Source organism: Lacerta agilis, chromosome 2, assembly GCF_009819535.1.
Source record: "Lacerta agilis isolate rLacAgi1 chromosome 2, rLacAgi1.pri, whole genome shotgun sequence".
Classification (NCBI taxonomy): Eukaryota; Metazoa; Chordata; class Lepidosauria; order Squamata; family Lacertidae; genus Lacerta; species Lacerta agilis.
This window is the reverse complement of record NC_046313.1, coordinates 79,669,528-79,685,654: the sequence shown is the minus strand read 5'-3', so window position 1 is coordinate 79,685,654 and position 16,127 is coordinate 79,669,528. Positions and strand designations below refer to the sequence as shown.

The 16,127-nt window shown below is 47.7% G+C and overlaps 1 protein-coding gene across 1 annotated transcript; it reads right to left on the bottom strand.

The window, feature by feature from the left end:
- Positions 1-5,269: 5,269 nt before the first annotated feature.
- Positions 5,270-10,154, bottom strand: PDE12 (phosphodiesterase 12). The gene is made up of 3 exons (XM_033140969.1): positions 8,740-10,154; positions 7,591-7,669; positions 5,270-6,444 (listed from the first exon to the last, which is right to left on the bottom strand). The coding sequence occupies exons 1-3, from the start codon at positions 10,027-10,029 to the stop codon at positions 6,002-6,004; spliced, it is 1,812 nt and encodes a 603-aa protein (XP_032996860.1). The 5' UTR covers positions 10,030-10,154; the 3' UTR covers positions 5,270-6,001.
- Positions 10,155-16,127: the final 5,973 nt, after the last annotated feature.

Below are 16,127 nucleotides of genomic sequence, written 5' to 3'. Positions count from 1 at the left end.
AGGAAATACAGTGGTACCTTGGTTCTCGAACAGCTTAGTTGTTGAGCAAATCGACTCCCAAACGCCACAAACCTGGAAGTAAGTGTTCCGGTTTGCAAATGTTTTCCGGAAACTGAACATCTGAAACGGCTTTCACTTGAGTACAGCCAATCAGAAGCCACACTGTGGTTTGTCAAATGGTTTTGGGAGTCGAACGGACCCCCAGAATGGATTAAGCTCAAGAACCAAGGTACCACTGTATTAGATTCCAATGCTGTATCATTATCAGCAGTAAGGAACCCCCTGAATTCTTATTGTTGTTTAAGTTGGTATAGAATTACAATAAGGGATTTTAAATCCTCACCAGGCTGGTGGTGCTTCATGCATTATTTATGGGACTAGTGGTTTCAGCCCGTTAAAATAACGGGCGCTAGAACATGTGGTGATTTTTTTTAAAAAAACTCACTTTTTAAAAATATTTCTTTTTGTGTGTGGGGGGGGGGTTAAGTTCAATTTTTATAAAATTGAGGCACCTCTTGAGCTCCTTCTCCTGCTCCGTGGGGCGGGCTGTCACACAGCGGCTGCAGCAGCTGTGGGAGCGCGGTGTGCCTCTTCGGCCTCTGGAGCGTCGGCACTCCATGGGGCGGGCTGTTGTACGGCGCTCCCTGGCCGCTAGTCCTCGGGGCCCCGAGTCAGATGGCGGCTGCAGCTGTATCGTTAAGGGCTGGCAGTTCTCTTCTGTCTCAAACTCAGCCGCGGAGGGAGACTCCCTTCTCCTCCTCCTGCTGCTGCTTAGAGGCGGCCCAGAACGGCAGCAGACTACAGCCCCGGCCTCAGCAGAGCCCCCGCCCCACGTTCAAGGGACTGAGCACGAAGGCCTTGCTGCAGCAGCGACGCCAGAGGCCAGACGGGGGTGCGGAGGAGACCCCGGAGAGAAGGGCCGAAGAGGCCCTCAAGGAAGGGAGGAGACCCCCTCGCTGCCTACCCCGGGAGCCCAGAGAGTGGGAGATAGAGGCGCCTGAGGAGAGGCGCTCTGGCCGGCGCAGGCCCTCCCCGCCAAGGGCTTAGCCTCACCAGGGACAGAGAGGTGGCAGAGCCGAGCAAGGCGGCCGGGCTTCCCTCCCCCCCTTCCCCGTCTCGGAAACACGGAGAAGCCGCGGTGTCGAGGTTACCAGGCAGCGGCTGCCGAAGCGCTCTAAGGGGAGCAGCCTGCTAGCCTAATTCTCTCGCGGCTTCTCGCCCACGGCCTCCTTGGGGGAAAGATGGCAAAGCCGGGGGATCATACAGCCGATGCGCCGCGCCAAGAGGAGGCGGAGGCGGCGGAGGATCCTGGGCAGGCCCATGGCGGCGGGAAAGGCCTCCTGGGGCAGGTACAGAGCTTCTGGGGCTCCTACGGGGACGGAGAGGCGGCGGGGCGGCCGGGCTTCCCTCCCCGTCTCGGAAACACAGAGAAGCCGCAGGGCGGGCTGCATGGGGCACATGCGCAGTAGCGCAAACCCAGAGACACAGGGACTGGACGCAGAGACACTTGGGTTTTATAGATATAGATAACTCATCATACTTACAGGACAGGCACAGTTGCTTTTGAAATGTCTTGGATGTTCATATTTAATCTTTGTTATAAAGTGAAAATTAGTGTGCTTTGCAAGAGAAATTCTCACAGCAACTTCATGCTTCTACAGTCTAAGGTGTGCAACATCGACTGCTCTACACGTAGGACAGAAGTCTAAAGCAGCAGCAAGTGTGAAGGGAACCATTTATTTTTAACACATCTGAATCATGCACTTTCTCCAGACAATTAATTGAAGCATATGTTGAATTGCCACCTCGCAGAAACCCTGTGAGGTAGCATATGCATGAACAGAAATCTGAACCTGTCATCTTGTGAAATACACAGCTTCTGCAGTTGTGTATGGAATCTTGACAGCTCTGTTCTTTTTGTATCTGATAATTACAATCTTCCTTGTTGCTTCTGTCATAGGGCCAATTAATATTTACTTTGTGTCAGGTGCAGGGAACTTGTTGCTCTCTAGATGTTGGATTACAGTTGCCATCCTTGACAGGAGTTGGGAGGCTAACAGCTTGAGGTCTCCCCATCCCTGTTCAATATAGTGTCTATGTAGTATACCATGGGTGAGATCCACCATCACATCACCAGACATATCAGAATCCCCCACTTTTTTCCCACCGCCACCACCACATTCTTTATAGAAGAATATAAAATGTGGCATTGTTACACAACACTCAGGTCAGTAATAGGCCAAATCAGGAATTCACAAGAGTTGGAGAAGATTGACAGTAAAAGTTAAAGGTTATATGCTGCTGGGCTTTGTAATTATTCCATCCTATACTGGAGGTTTGCAGTGTTTGGGACATTCTGAAGAGCAGCTTGTAACAAGCTGATTTACTACAGCCGTGCTAGAGAAGCATAAATAAAATTGATCTACTGAAGAACGTGGTAGTGTAGGAAAATATGAAGGAAATTTAGTGTAGGAAATAATATAGCTGAAAGGTCAATGGCCAAGTAAGGTTGAATGTGGCAGAAGTAACACCAACTGGAGGGTGAATATTTCATGATGAAATCCACTAGACTCAGTGGCTGGATTAATATTACAAGAGTATGCCTATAATTTAGGGTATACCTATAATCATAGATTTGATTGATCTTAAGTATTGCCAGTTTATTTTTTACATGAGAGGGGTAACATAAAATGCATCAAATATGGGTTCCCTTGTTCAAAGCTTGAAAACTATCCAGGACTCTCATTCTTAAAGGTTCTGGAATATAATGCTGCACCCAGGAATGGGCATATATTTTGACTCTTAAGATGGCAGACCCTCTCTGTTCCACCTCTTATATTTTTATATTTATATCACCTTTCATGGTATATAGTATAGCAGAGAGTTTGTGGTAGACTTATTTTCCATTTCATGTAATAGAAATTTCAAAGTAAAGGTAGAAATAGGTAAGCAGCTATTTGCTTCTATTTACAAGTAGTATGAACCATCCAGGTTTATTCTGGTTGATCTAGCAAATCTTAATCCAAGAGCAGCTAATATTTATCCCTCCAGAGGTTGGCAAACTAACTCTTACTGACCATGCTGGCTGGGGCTGATTAGATGCAATTATCTGGATGGCCACAGATTAGCTCCCCTCCTTGGACAAAAACATTTAGAGTGGTATTTCTGGCTTTGTTGTTGTTCAGTCGTTCAGTCGTGTCCGACTCTTCGTGACCCCATGGACCAGAGCACGCCAGGCACGCCTATCCTTCACTGCCTCTCGCAGTTTGGCCAAACTCATGTTAGCAGCTTCAAGAACACTGTCCAACCATCTCATCCTCTGTCGTCCCCTTCTCCTTGTGCCCTCCATCTTTCCCAACATCAGGGTCTTTTCTAGGGAGTCTTCTCTTCTCATGAGGTGGCCAAAGTACTGGAGCCTCAACTTCAGGATCTGTCCTTCTAGTGAGCACTCAGGGCTGATTTCTTTAAGAATGGATAGGTTTGATCTTCTTGCAGTCCATGGGACTCTCAAGAGTCTCCTCCAGCACCATAATTCAAAAGCATCAATTCTTCGGCGATCAGCCTTCTTGATGGTCCAGCTCTCACTTCCGTACATTACTACTGGGAAAACCATAGCTTTAACTATACGGACCTTTGTCGGCAAGGTGATGTCTTTGCTTTTTAAGATGCTGTCTAGGTTTGTCATTGCTTTTCTCCCAAGAAGCAGGCGTCTTCTAATTTCGTGACTGCTGTCACCATCTGCAGTGATCATGGAGCCCAAGAAAGTGAAATCTCTCACTGCCTCCATTTCTTCCCCTTCTATTTGCCAGGAGGTGATGGGACCAGTGGCCATGATCTTCGTTTTTTTGATGTTGAGCTTCAGACCATATTTTCTGGCACTTTTTCTTATTTAACACTCTTACCAATAGTATGCTGAAACAACAGACATTTAACTGCAGGGGCTTAAAATCAACCTGCAACAAGTGTAAAAGTGCTTTGGGGATTGGCAATAATGAGCGAGGTCAAGAAGCAAAGACAAGGACTGTTAAAAAATAGTAAGGCACAGTTAAAGGGGGATTTAAAGAGGGAACAGAGTGGGTGACCTACACCAAATTAACAACAGGCAGAGGGTAGGGAAAGAGTTTGAATATGGATAAGTAAGGTGGGGAAGTCCATTCGGGCATTTTCCTCAACAAGCAAGGCCCAACACAGATGGTTTAAGGGCCACATACACAAGCCCTGTCTCCAATATCACTGAGCTCTTTAAACCATCACAGATACAGCACAAAGGAGGGCTTCTAAGCATTTGTAAGCATACAATGGCCCAGTCTGCATGCAGCACTAAGGCAAACCATGCTGAAGCATAGTTACAGGTAGGTAGCCATGTTGATCTGCCATGGTCGAAACAAAATTAAAAAATTCCTTCCAGTAGCACCTTATCTGAAGAAGTGTGCACGCGCACGAAAGCTCATACCAATAACAAGCTTAGTTTGTCTCTAAGGGGCTGCTAGAAGGATTTATTTTTATGCTGAAGCATGAATGTGCTAAACCAGGGCTGCTTCACCTTTCCCATGGTCCTCCTGCTGACACGTTACCAATAGCTGAGCCCTGGTTTGGCTTAGTGCAAGCCTAGGTAAGCCAAGAACAAACCTTGGTTGCAGCTTTCGTCTGACATTAAAGCCCAGGTTCAGACAGACCACAGTTTAGCTCCAGGTAGTATGATAGCAGAACTGGGGGAAGATCAAATCAGTAGTGTTTTCCCTCTTAATCACTGTTATTAGCAGATAAATCTGTTATTTTTTTCACATGTTCATGCAAGATTGAACACACTGGGGCTGCCCACATTTTGTCTTCAACAGTTCTTGGAGGGGCCACTAGGCTCATATAGCTGAGCAAAGCAATACTCATTTGAACAAGAAGGTACAAACATATCAGAACCTACAGTACTGTGTGTGTGTGTGTTTGTATGAAGTTTTATATAGTCTACTCCCTCTTTCGAGGGCATTTGTGTTCCCATACTCATTTACCTGTTGCTTAAACTTGTGCTCTAGTCAACTTGTGACTACGCTACTGCAACTTTCTCTTGCAGACTTTTCCTCACATGTCACTTCCCAGATATATATCTAAATATATAACATGTACACAGATTTATCCTCTCACCCCAAAGCGGCCCTGTATCATACATAACATGACATTTTGAAGTAAATCGTTTCTATGCTGTGAAGCATGCATAACTGGAAATTCAGAACTTCATTGCATAGAGACACAGCCAACTAGAAAAATAAATCAATTGCAGTATTAAGAGCAAATGAGACAAACTCTGTATTTTTCAAGTTATGTTTACACTTCAGTACATTACCAAAAGACTTCAGAATCACTGATTTCCTTTTACATACTCTGGGGAGGAAATCAACACTTTCACATATAGCCATGATTTTTATTTATTTAAGCACAATTATTTTGGTTTACATGGACAGCCCACCCCCCCCTGGCAGCAATGCCTGAGAGCAGGTAATTGTGTCAAATCATTTTTGGAATGCTAACTTTTGATATGGATATTTGTGTAGGGTCAACATATTGAATTCAATTTTGGCAGCTTGTCAAGGAATATCTTTTCAAAAGGCAACAGCAATATATTGACAGGGCATACTACTTGCTGAGAATACCAAAACCCTTCTAGTTCTCCAATTCTTATATAAATTCAGTTTAAACAAAATACCCTTAATCAAAAACCATATGAAAAGGAAACAAGATAATTTAACTTTAAAAGAGCATTAAACATTGATTGCTTTCCTTATTAGTGTAAAAAGGGGGGGGAGTATTTGCCATAAGAACATTCTGGTTATGACAAGTTACAGAGAGATGAAAATCTGGTTTAACATTCCTAATAGGCATATAAACACTTTTTATCCAATTCTCTTTTGTAAAAGCTGGTAGCCAAGTTAGGATTCAAGTTGAATTCTCATAAGTAGCCCAAATTTCTTGCTTAAGAGAAAGGAACAGATACCAACTTTTTTTTAGTCTACTTCCACTTTAAGTCACATATTAGTGCTATATGATCTGAAGGGTGTGAAACGCTTGGTAAGGCCTGATGAGTAGTTACTTCTTCATGACTTGGCAGTGGAATTACTTGTTCAACCTCTAAAGCATTTGCATCAATGAAAATGTAGTCCAAACACCCATGAAAGCCTCCAACGTAATTAGTATAAGCTGGTTCTCCACAAGCACTTTTCAGTTTGAATGGATGGGCTAAAGACATTGTGCACCGCTGCTCTTCTCCATTTGAGCCCCAATCCTCATGCTCTTCAGCAATGCTGCCACAACTGATGAAACTATACGCTCCACTTGATGGTGTGCTATTAAAATCCCCACAGAATATGACAGGAGTAGAAGGATATATGTCATGTGTTACATGCCTAATATGAGACAATGCTATTGCAGCTTGGATTAGACGGATGTTCCCACCTAAGGACAAAATAAAAATAAGGTCCTATTTTTAACCTTCAGGCTTAAAGTCATTTCAATCAATAAGACTTAAAATTCAGCTTAAGTCCTTCAACAACCACCCCAAACCATCTGAGGAATTTTTATCACCACTTACACATGCAAGTCATTTCAAAAAAGCCAAGTCCTAGTTTAGGTGAGACATCTTAAGCACTAACACACACACACACACACACACACACCCATCCTAAATAGTCTTTAACCCCATCCACGCTTAACAACAGCTCTTCTGCCTCACATAGTTACAAATCACAAGGGTGTGACAGGGGTACCTTGGTTCTCGAATTTAATCTGTTCTGGGAGTCCGTTCAACTCCCGAAACTTCAAAAACCAAGGCGCAGCTTCCAATTGGCTGCAGGAGCTTCCTGTACTCAATCAGCAGCTGCATCAGATGTTTGGCTTCCAAAAAACGTTCGCAAACTGGAACACTTCCAGGTTTGTGGTGTTCCGGAGCCGATTTGTTCAACAACTAAGCCATTCGGGAACCAAGGTACCACTGTATTTCTATTACACACATTTGTCCAGCTATTAGGCTAGGAAGCATTTTCCTTTTTGAGACTACTCAATTTGTCACTTCAGTCAACTGCTCTCATGGAAGGATTTACACATTGCATCTGTATTACTATTTGATAACCCCAAGACCCTTATGTGAGGCTGCCTGTGCATCTGAGCTGGAAATTGCAACTAATGCAGCAGCTGTTCACAGGAGAGTGTTGCACTGGTTGCCAGTTTGCTACTGGGCCAGAGTCAAGGTTCTTGTGCTAGTTCACAAAGCCCTAAACAACTTGGGCTCTTAGTACCGTGACCACTGAGATGCTCTGACTGCACACTTCTCGTGGTTCCCCACATCAGGAATCATTCCTGCCTACTTTTATACTTCTCCAGAAAAATACGTTATTCAGACAGGTCTTTGAAACATGGATTCTACCCCACCCCCCAGCTTTTACTGATGGCATTTTAATTTTGTTTGTTGTTTACAACATGCTGCATTTTTTAATGAAAATGTGGCCTAGACATATTGAAATACATAAATATACTGAATTTATAACCCACCCCAGGGCCCAAAATATACCCTAGAATGGTTCATAGTATTGTTAACAGAATTACCTTTTGGGTGCCAGTATAGGTGGGTGTTGGCAACACAAATCTTTCTTGAAGAATCGTTTGTTGACTGAAGAACAGAAACCTACAAGGAACGTGGAAATTACGATAAGCCAGAAAGTACTGTAAGCTGGCAATGTGCATCTCTCTTGTGTGCATTCAGCTTTACGCATGTGGCGACAGATAAGATAAGATAGCAGGTGGAAAGGGGGCAGGGTTCCAGGAAAAATCACTTGGGCAACCTCATCCACCATTGAACCCAATGGATTTTTACTATACATTATTTTCGCTTTAGGTGTGAACCCTGGCACATAACTCCTGCATAAGTTGCAGGCTTACTGTATTTTAAAACTGAATTTTTATAACAATTCTGTGCTAATGAAGCTACCGGCCTAAAATTATAGATGTGATGTGCGGGTCTCTCATTTACCCCCCCCCCACCACTGTCAACCAGCTGGACTGAACTAAGCTTACTCTACTCCCCTTTCTTTATATCCTGGCATCAATTTCCAAGCCATGTTCTGTTTACAAGTAGAGTTTGAAACTCCCATTGATCTAGGCGCATTTTTTGAGACTGGGAATTTCTTTAGCACGAACAGTTTCTAAGCTCTGGGCGCAGTACCACAACTAAGATTTCAGATTAAAACTACAGAGTGGAAAGAAAGGAAAGGAGGACCTTTTTCTGCCTCCCCACTTCTGGCTACCCTTTGAAGACTGGAGAAGAGACCCTCTTAAGAATATTAGGGGAGTGGGCAGGGGAAGGCCCTAGACCATGTGAAAAATGAACATTATATTTTAGCCACAGTTCATTCATTTTCAGCAGTGTATTCTTTCTTGCTATAAAAAAAGCACACCCAGACATTCCGTTGTTGCGCCTGTAACCTAGGTTTAAGGTACCCTTTAGTTCCTAGTTTTCATATCCCAGTTTCTAACACTGCTTACAAGTATTAAGTGGAACTCTATTTAGAATTGCTAGCTGTTTTGGGACTACAACTCCAGCTGTTTTGGGACTACAACTCCCATCATCCTTAGCTAACAGGACCAGTGGTCAGGGATGATGGGAATTGTAGTCCCAAAACAGCTGGAGGGCCAAGTCTGGCCATGCCTGCAAACGAACAGGCAACCCTCTCGCCCCCCTCTCCCTTTAACTTCTACCTGCAACACAGATGACCGCTGGTGCACTTTTCCCTGAACCTCCGGATAGGGGGCCAGCTTGTCTCGCAGTTCTTTGTGCAAGGGATCCTCGAGCAGCGCCTGGTTCAAGGCGATGTCGTGCTGGCTGAGGAGGCTGAACTTGTCCCTTCGGTAGAAAGTGGCCAGGCCCTCGTGCTGCTTCTCCTTGATCTTGAAGAGGCCCTCCAGGCCGAAGGCGTCCAGCGCGGGGCCCAGGCTGTCGGCGAAGACGGACTTGTCCACCTCCTGCAGGCAGATGATGTCGGCGCTGTAGCCGGCCAGCTCCTTCTTCAGCAGGTTCTGCCGGTAGTCGAGCTCCAGCGAGTAGGGCGCGCAGTACGGGTACAGCACGGTCCGCGAGAGCTCGGTCTGCGCGTAGACGTCGGCCAGGACGTTGTAGGTGACGGTGCGGATGAGGCCCGGCCCGGTCACTTTCTTGGTGTACAGGTGCCGCGCGTCGAAAGTGCAGGCGCCCGGCCCGGCCTCCACGGGGCCGCTGCTCTCCACCTCGCGGGGCAGCCCGTAGCGCCGCTGCCCGTTGCCCGGCGTGCAGACGAGCTTGAGGCGCAGCCCGATGTGCGCGTTGCTGGGCGTGAAGACCCGCTCGGCTCCGCCCGGAGCTTCCACCCAGCCGCCTGGAGCTTCCACCCCGGCAGCGGCAGCCGCCGTCCCCACGGCCGGCTCGGCCTTCTGCTCCTGGTACCAGCGGAAGAGGCAGTCTCGGGGCGAGCCGAACTCGGCGCGCAGCTTGGGGCAGACGGGGAAGCCGGCCAGGAGCGAGCGCGGCAGCTGCAGCTCCGTCAGCGCCGGCGGGTTGCGCTCCACGCGGTAGCGGGCCTCTCCGATCTGCAGCACGGCGCCGTCCTGCCAGGCCTCGGCGTTGGGCACGTCCTCGGCCACGGCCTCGCCGTCCTGAGAGAAGAGGCAGACGGCGGGCGGCGGCGGAGGAGGCACGGCAGCCTCGGCCTCGGCCCGCGCCTTCTTGCTCTTCTTGGCCGCCTTGGCGTGGCCTTTGCCGGCGTTGTTGGCGATGCGCGCCAGCGCCCGGCCCAGCGGCTCCGCCTGGTCGCGCTGCATGTGCCGGGCGCTGCCGTCGCCCAGCACGAAGGACACGCTCAGCTTAGGCTCGGCCGGGACGCAGCGCACCACGGCCCGCTCCATGGCGGGCAGCGCGCCGTCGGCGGGGCCCGAACCGCTCGGCCGCGGCTGCGGCTGCCGCCGCCTCCTCAGGCCGGGAAGGGCTCTCAGCGTGCCGCGGAGCAGGCGCCACATGAACTCGCAGCCGCCACGCGAGCACCATTCGCGCCTCTCTGCCCTGCGCCTCCTAGCCTCGCTCTCCGGCTCTCCGGCCGCTCCTCAGTTACCAGGCAGGGCTCAGCCACTTTGCCTGCCCCGCCCCGCAAGGGACGATGGGAAAAGCCGGGGCGAGAGGCGAGGCAGGCCGGAGCAGGAAACGCGGGGACTGCTGGGAAATGGTGTCCACGCCTCCCTTAAAAGGGGGTGGGGGAACCGGGAGCGTGGAGGGAGATGAACCCGGAAGTTGGTAACCTGTGAATCTATCAATAAATATTATGCGGGGGGGGGGGGGGGCGGTAGGAGTAGAACAAGCCGGAAGTGCCTGATCGTTATTTCCCATATCTCATTTTACGTATTTCGCAATTATATTGAACAAGGTTGGACTTGCAACAGAACGCTGCAGCCGTTTTTTTTATCAGCCGACGCTCCATGCTAGCTGAGCATGCCTTTTTTGCGGGGGTGGGGGTGGGGTGGCTGTCCTTCTCCCATTTAATGGATTTTTCTCTTTTTTGTTCTGTTACAATGCTTGGGACTCCCGCCGTGTGGAGCGTTCAGGCTTCTCTCAAGCCTGCTGATCCGCTTTTGTGCGTGGGTGGGTTGTGTCGTTTTGGCTACCTAAGGAATGACACAACCTGAACATCTGAACCAGAGCGAATGGGGGAACATTTCAACTTCCCAGAACACTGTTAAAGGGCCTTAGAATGGCTATCCGGGGGGGGGGGGCGGACTTTTCATTACATTACAGCTTTACATTGCAATACATAAAGAGTTTCAGTGGATTAAATTGAGAAATAGTTATTGCATGTTAATGTGACTTAGAAATGCCTGGATGTCTGTGTTATCAACAACTGTTTCATGAATTAGAATAATAGAATTGTAGATTTGGAAGGGACCACCAGGGTCATCCAGTCCAACCCCTTGCAATGCAGGAATCTCTTACCCAACGTGGGGCTTGAACCACAACCCTGAGATTAAGAGTCCCATGCTCTACCAACTATTAATTATGTAATTAATACAAAGCAAACAAAATGAATTTTAACAGGGAGAAATGTAAAGTACTACACTTGGGCAAAAAAAATGAAAGGCACAAATACAGGAGGGTGACACCTGACTTGAAAGCAGTACATGTGAAAAGGATCTAGGAGTCTTGGTAGACCATAAACTTTATATGAGTCAACAGTGTGATGCAGCAGCTAAAAAAGCCAATGCAATTCTAGGCTGCATCAATAGGAGTATAGCATCTAGATCAAGGGAAGTAATAGTACCACTGTATTCCGCTCTGGTCAGACCTCACCTGGAATACTGTGTCAGTTCTGGGCACCACAGTTCAAGAAGGATACTGACAAGCTGGAACGTGTCCAGAGGAGGGCAACCAAAATGGTCAAAGGCCTGGAAACGATGCCTTATGAGGAACGGCTTAGGGAGCTGGGTATGTTTAGCCTGGAGAAGAGAAGGTTAAGGGGTGATATGATAGCCATGTTCAAATATATAAAAGGATGTCATATAGAGGAGGGAGAAAGTTTGTTTTCTGCTGCTCCAGAGAAGCGGACACGGGGCAATGGATTCAAACTACAAGAAAGAAGATTCCACCTAAACATTAGGAAGAACTTCCTGACAGTAAGAGCTGTTTGACAGTGGAATTTGCTGCCAAGGAATGTGGTGGAGTCTCCTTCTTTGGAGGTCTTTAAGCGGAGGCTTGACAGCCATCTGTCAGGAATGCTTTAATGGTGTTTCCTGCTTGGCAGGGGGTTGGACTGGATGGCCCTTGTGGTCTCTTCCAACTCTATGATTCTATGATTCTAATTAGCACTGTCTGTACTTTTCTGCACTTTATTTCCTCTCACCCCCAGCAGTGTAGCAAGCCGCTCGGGTGCCCAGGGCTCGCATGAGACCCTTGAGCGCCTGCGCCGCCCACAGGGGTGGGACATCCCTCCCAGGTGTTCTTCCGGCACTGTGCCCTGCGCTGCTTTTTCCGGCAGTGCTTGGTCCGCTGGAGGGTGGCCATGGCTGAGTGGGAGGCGGCAGCTGGGGCACCTGCAGGCCCACGGTTGAGTCACCCTCTGGAAGCTGCTGCCCAGTGTGGACCACCCTCTCTGCCCCCCTTAACTACAATGCTGCTCACCCCACTGTTTATTTATTTTGATTTATTTAACCAGATGTAATGTATTGCTCAATCAAAAATCCCAAAAGTTTTATATAAAATTTTAATTTAAAAATACTTATAAAATCAGTGGACTTTAAGAACAAGCAGACATAATAAAATTATCAAAATATAGATAAAAGCAACCATTTTCTTGGTAGACTTATCTAAACAAAAGTGATTTTAGCAGATATAAACAACAATAGAATGAAGTGGCCCCCGTAGTATGAATCAGCATACAATTTCCCTCCCCACAACCATTCATGACTCAAGATAGCAATTCATAATGATAGAAGTAGACCAGTCCATGAAAGTTTATGCCCTCACAAATGTGGTGCCATAATACTCTTATTTTTGCTTCAGGTTTAACATGACTACCATTCTGGCCTCCTCTGTTGGATCAAAGGTCTATATAGCTCAGCCTTAAAGTACCACAGTCTCCCACCAGATCCCTATTGGAAGCCAACAAGCACTGAAAATAATAGACAAAAGCAGAAGGGACCCCAATAATCTGTTTTAGAATGCTGTTGAAAAGGCCTTCTCTTTCATCCCCACCCACTACATCTCTGTTGACAGGGGAACAAGAAGGGTATCAGAAACTGAGCAAAGGTCATGAGCAGTTTCATGTGAGGTTGGCGGAGGCAGTTCTTGATATGCACTGATTCAACACCAGCTTGAGACAGTGCCTTGGGTTTAGCTTGAAAACAAACTGGAAATGAATTACAAACAGCACAATATGATATTTCCTGCTAAGCCCAGAAAAACTCCAGCCACACTGTTGTGAAGTGGTTAAAGCTGCTGGACTGTCTTCAAGGACAGCACCATCTAAAGTGCATTACAGTAATTCAGCTTGTAAGTAATTGGGGTTGCAATCCTATTTACACACCTGGCTCCTGCATTTGAGGAGACATGTATATGATTCTACTGCAAGGTGTGGATGCAGGCCTATCAGTTCATTCAAACAGATTGCAGCGAACCTCCACAGCAGGCATAGGCAAACACAGCCCTCCAGATGTTTTGGGAATACAATTCCCATCACCCCTAGCTAACAGGACCAGTGGTCAGGGATGATGGGAGAACATCTGGAGGGCCGAGTTTGCCTATGACTGCTCCACAATTCTGCATGTCAGAAATGTTATGTGGCATTGGGCCATATGGTAGAAGCAGTGTTTTTTATTGAATCCTATGACAAACAGCATTCTGTAGCCTTTATATAAAGTACTCCTACATAATATGAAAAAGCATGATCCAGGGCACCAAACCTTGTGTGTGCCATCCAAGCTGATTGTGAAAGGAACTGTAGTTCAGCAGCAAAGCACACACCTTGCACACATAAAGTCCCGGGTTCAAACCCTGGCACCTGCCGATAGGGTTTGGGAAAGGCTGAAACCCTCCGTGGCCGCTGCCCAAAGTATAAGGCACCTTCCTATGTTCCTATGAAGACTTGCCTTCCCTCTGATTTGAACCGGCATCTCTGATAGCATGTGAAGCTATACCCAAGTCTACCTCTGAGCACATGTAGGGTGAATTTCCTGTACACTATGAAGTAAATGCAGGCTCTTGGGCAGTCGAAGGATTGGTTTCGGGGCCAAAGCAGCATGGCTGAGCCCAGCCACCTCTTTAATCAGGCATAGGCAAATTCGGCCCTCCACTGGTCCTGTTGGCTAGGGATGATGGGAGTTGTAGTCCCAAAACATCTGGAGGGCCGAGTTTCCCTATGCCTGGCTTTTATCATAATTGCGATTGTGATTGTGATTATAAAGGGAGCGTCAACAGCTCGCTTCAGCAAACCACGTCGTCTTCCAGCAGATCTGCGTTTCTTCCCCAGAAACGCCCCTTTCTCCGGCTCCGCTCAGCCTCCGGCTCCCTCTGTCGGGCGCCTTCCCTTGCTGCGCCCTGCGGGCTCCATCATTCATAGCCGGATTCCAGCGTTCGCTCGCGAAGGAGCCTGGGGGAAATGGCCGGCCTCCTGTCGCCATAGCAACCTAGGCGTTGTTGACAACGCGCTGCTGCTGCCGGCGACGAACCGCGAAGCGTGTGTGGAGCTCGGCGTCGCCGCAGCTCAAGCCCGTTCCTGTCTCCCCCCAAAAGAGCATCAGACCCTCCTCCGCTCGCCAAACTTTCGCCTTTTTTGCGGGGCTCTAGCTTTGAGAAAGGTAAGCAGCCGTGAAGCGAGCAAGGCCGGAAGTCAGACCGGCAGTTCTTTATGGGCCAGGGGGCGGGGAGCCTTGGCGCCACCAGCAAGTTGTTGTTGTTGTTGTTGTTTTACACTTGCATACTGCCCTTCATATGCCCATCTCAGGGCAATTCACATAAAAAGCATAAAAAGACAAGATAAAAATTCAAAATACATAATAAAAACAAGAACAGAACGAAACAAGAACCTCCTCTTATAAAACTTCCTCCTGGGTTTCATAAAAGGAGATGAGCTGCTTAACAGCAACATTCCTTTACCTCCGGCAACCCCCCACATGCTGTGGAAGAGAGAAAAACTGCTCACAAAGTGATGCTGCTGCTAACTTTTAAACATGTGCCATGGCACTGACTGAGAAGAGGTTCTGGAACAAAATCCCAGTGCAGATGGATCCCTCCCTTGCTGCCCCTTTAAAAGCAAGACAGTTACACGGACAGGGCTAGACAGAGGCACTTTTGCTTTCTCCACCCCACCCGCCATAGCAGCTGCTCTTCTGTCTTCACAGCCTCTACAGAGGACTTCAAAAGTGACTGGACTTAGATTTGTCTATCTGGCAAGCTTAGTGCTGCCTAAAGTGACTTGTTCTCCAGGATTGCAGATGGGAACCTTTCCAAACCCTACATAAATATGCCATGGGTTGACCCTGTGGCCTTCAGTGAGCTACAAGATACTACCCAATCCTATGCATGGTTTCTGCTTGGAAGTAAGTTCCACTAAACCTGCAATCCCGTGCCTGCTTACTTCATAGCAAGCCACATTGAATACAGATTAATTTACTTCCAAATAAATACTTATAAAATTGGGCTTGTAAACAAGCCATTAGGAAAGGACAGTTCCATCCACATCAAGCTCAGCTCCCTCATATTACATTAGCTGGCACAAGATTTCAGTCCTAAATGCACAATGCAATATTATGCATGCTTACCTGAGAGTAGGGACACGGGTGGCGCTGTGGTTTAAATCGCCAATTGGAAGGTCAGCGGTTCAAATCCCCACGACAGGCTGAGCTCCCGTTGCTTGGTCCCTGCTCCTGCCAACCTAGCAGTTTGAAAGCACCCCAAAAAGTGCAAGTAGATAAATAGGTACCACTCCGGCAGGAAGGTAAATGGTGTTTCCGTGCACCGCTCTGGTTTCGCCAGAAGCGGCTTAGTCATTCTGGCCACATGACCCAGAAGCTGTACGCCGTCTCCCTTGGCCAGTAAAGCAAGATGAGCGTCGCAACCCCAGAGTCGTCCGCGACTGGACCTAACAGTTAGGGGTCCCTTTACCTTTACCTGGGAGTAAGCACTGTTGAAAAGAAAATCACACTGCCATCTAGCAGAGCTGTTCTAAAAACTGAAGGGCTCTTGCCATTAGCCCCAGTCAATTGCAGTCTGGATCACTTGCACACAAGTATGCAAGGCACTTTGAGGATAAAATTGCTTAACTCTGTGCTGAGATGGACTCTAGAGTAAATATAACAAGTCCTGGGACGGTGTACCATTCGCTCGCTGGCTGGTCCAGTTTTATAGGCTCAGTTTCAGCTTTTGGATCCTGAGCATGTGGACAAAACACACAGTGGTATGGAGTATCATGTGCTCTCTGGACCCTTTTCCTAAGTGACTTGTGCGAACAAGCCAAAAGAGGTTGCCTGAATGGGTGTAATGTGTGATGTGTGATGAATGCATTGCTGCAGGAGAAGTTGGTGCCTGCCACTCTGAAGGAGGCATTGGTGCAACCACTGTTAAAAAACCCAGATTA

What these genes read in the sequence shown, in the direction of transcription:
- PDE12 (XM_033140969.1), bottom strand. Translation starts at nt 10,029, where the DNA reads ATGTGGCGCCTGCTCCGCGGCACGCTGAGAGCCCTTCCCGGCCTGAGG. An exon ending in AGCGGTCATCTGTGTTGCAG is followed by an intron (nt 7,670 to 8,739) that starts GTAGAAGTTAAA and finishes CGTTCCTTGTAG; the next exon opens with GTTTCTGTTCTTCAGTCAAC. An exon ending in CCTATACTGGCACCCAAAAG is followed by an intron (nt 6,445 to 7,590) that starts GTAATTCTGTTA and finishes TTTTGTCCTTAG; the next exon opens with GTGGGAACATCCGTCTAATC.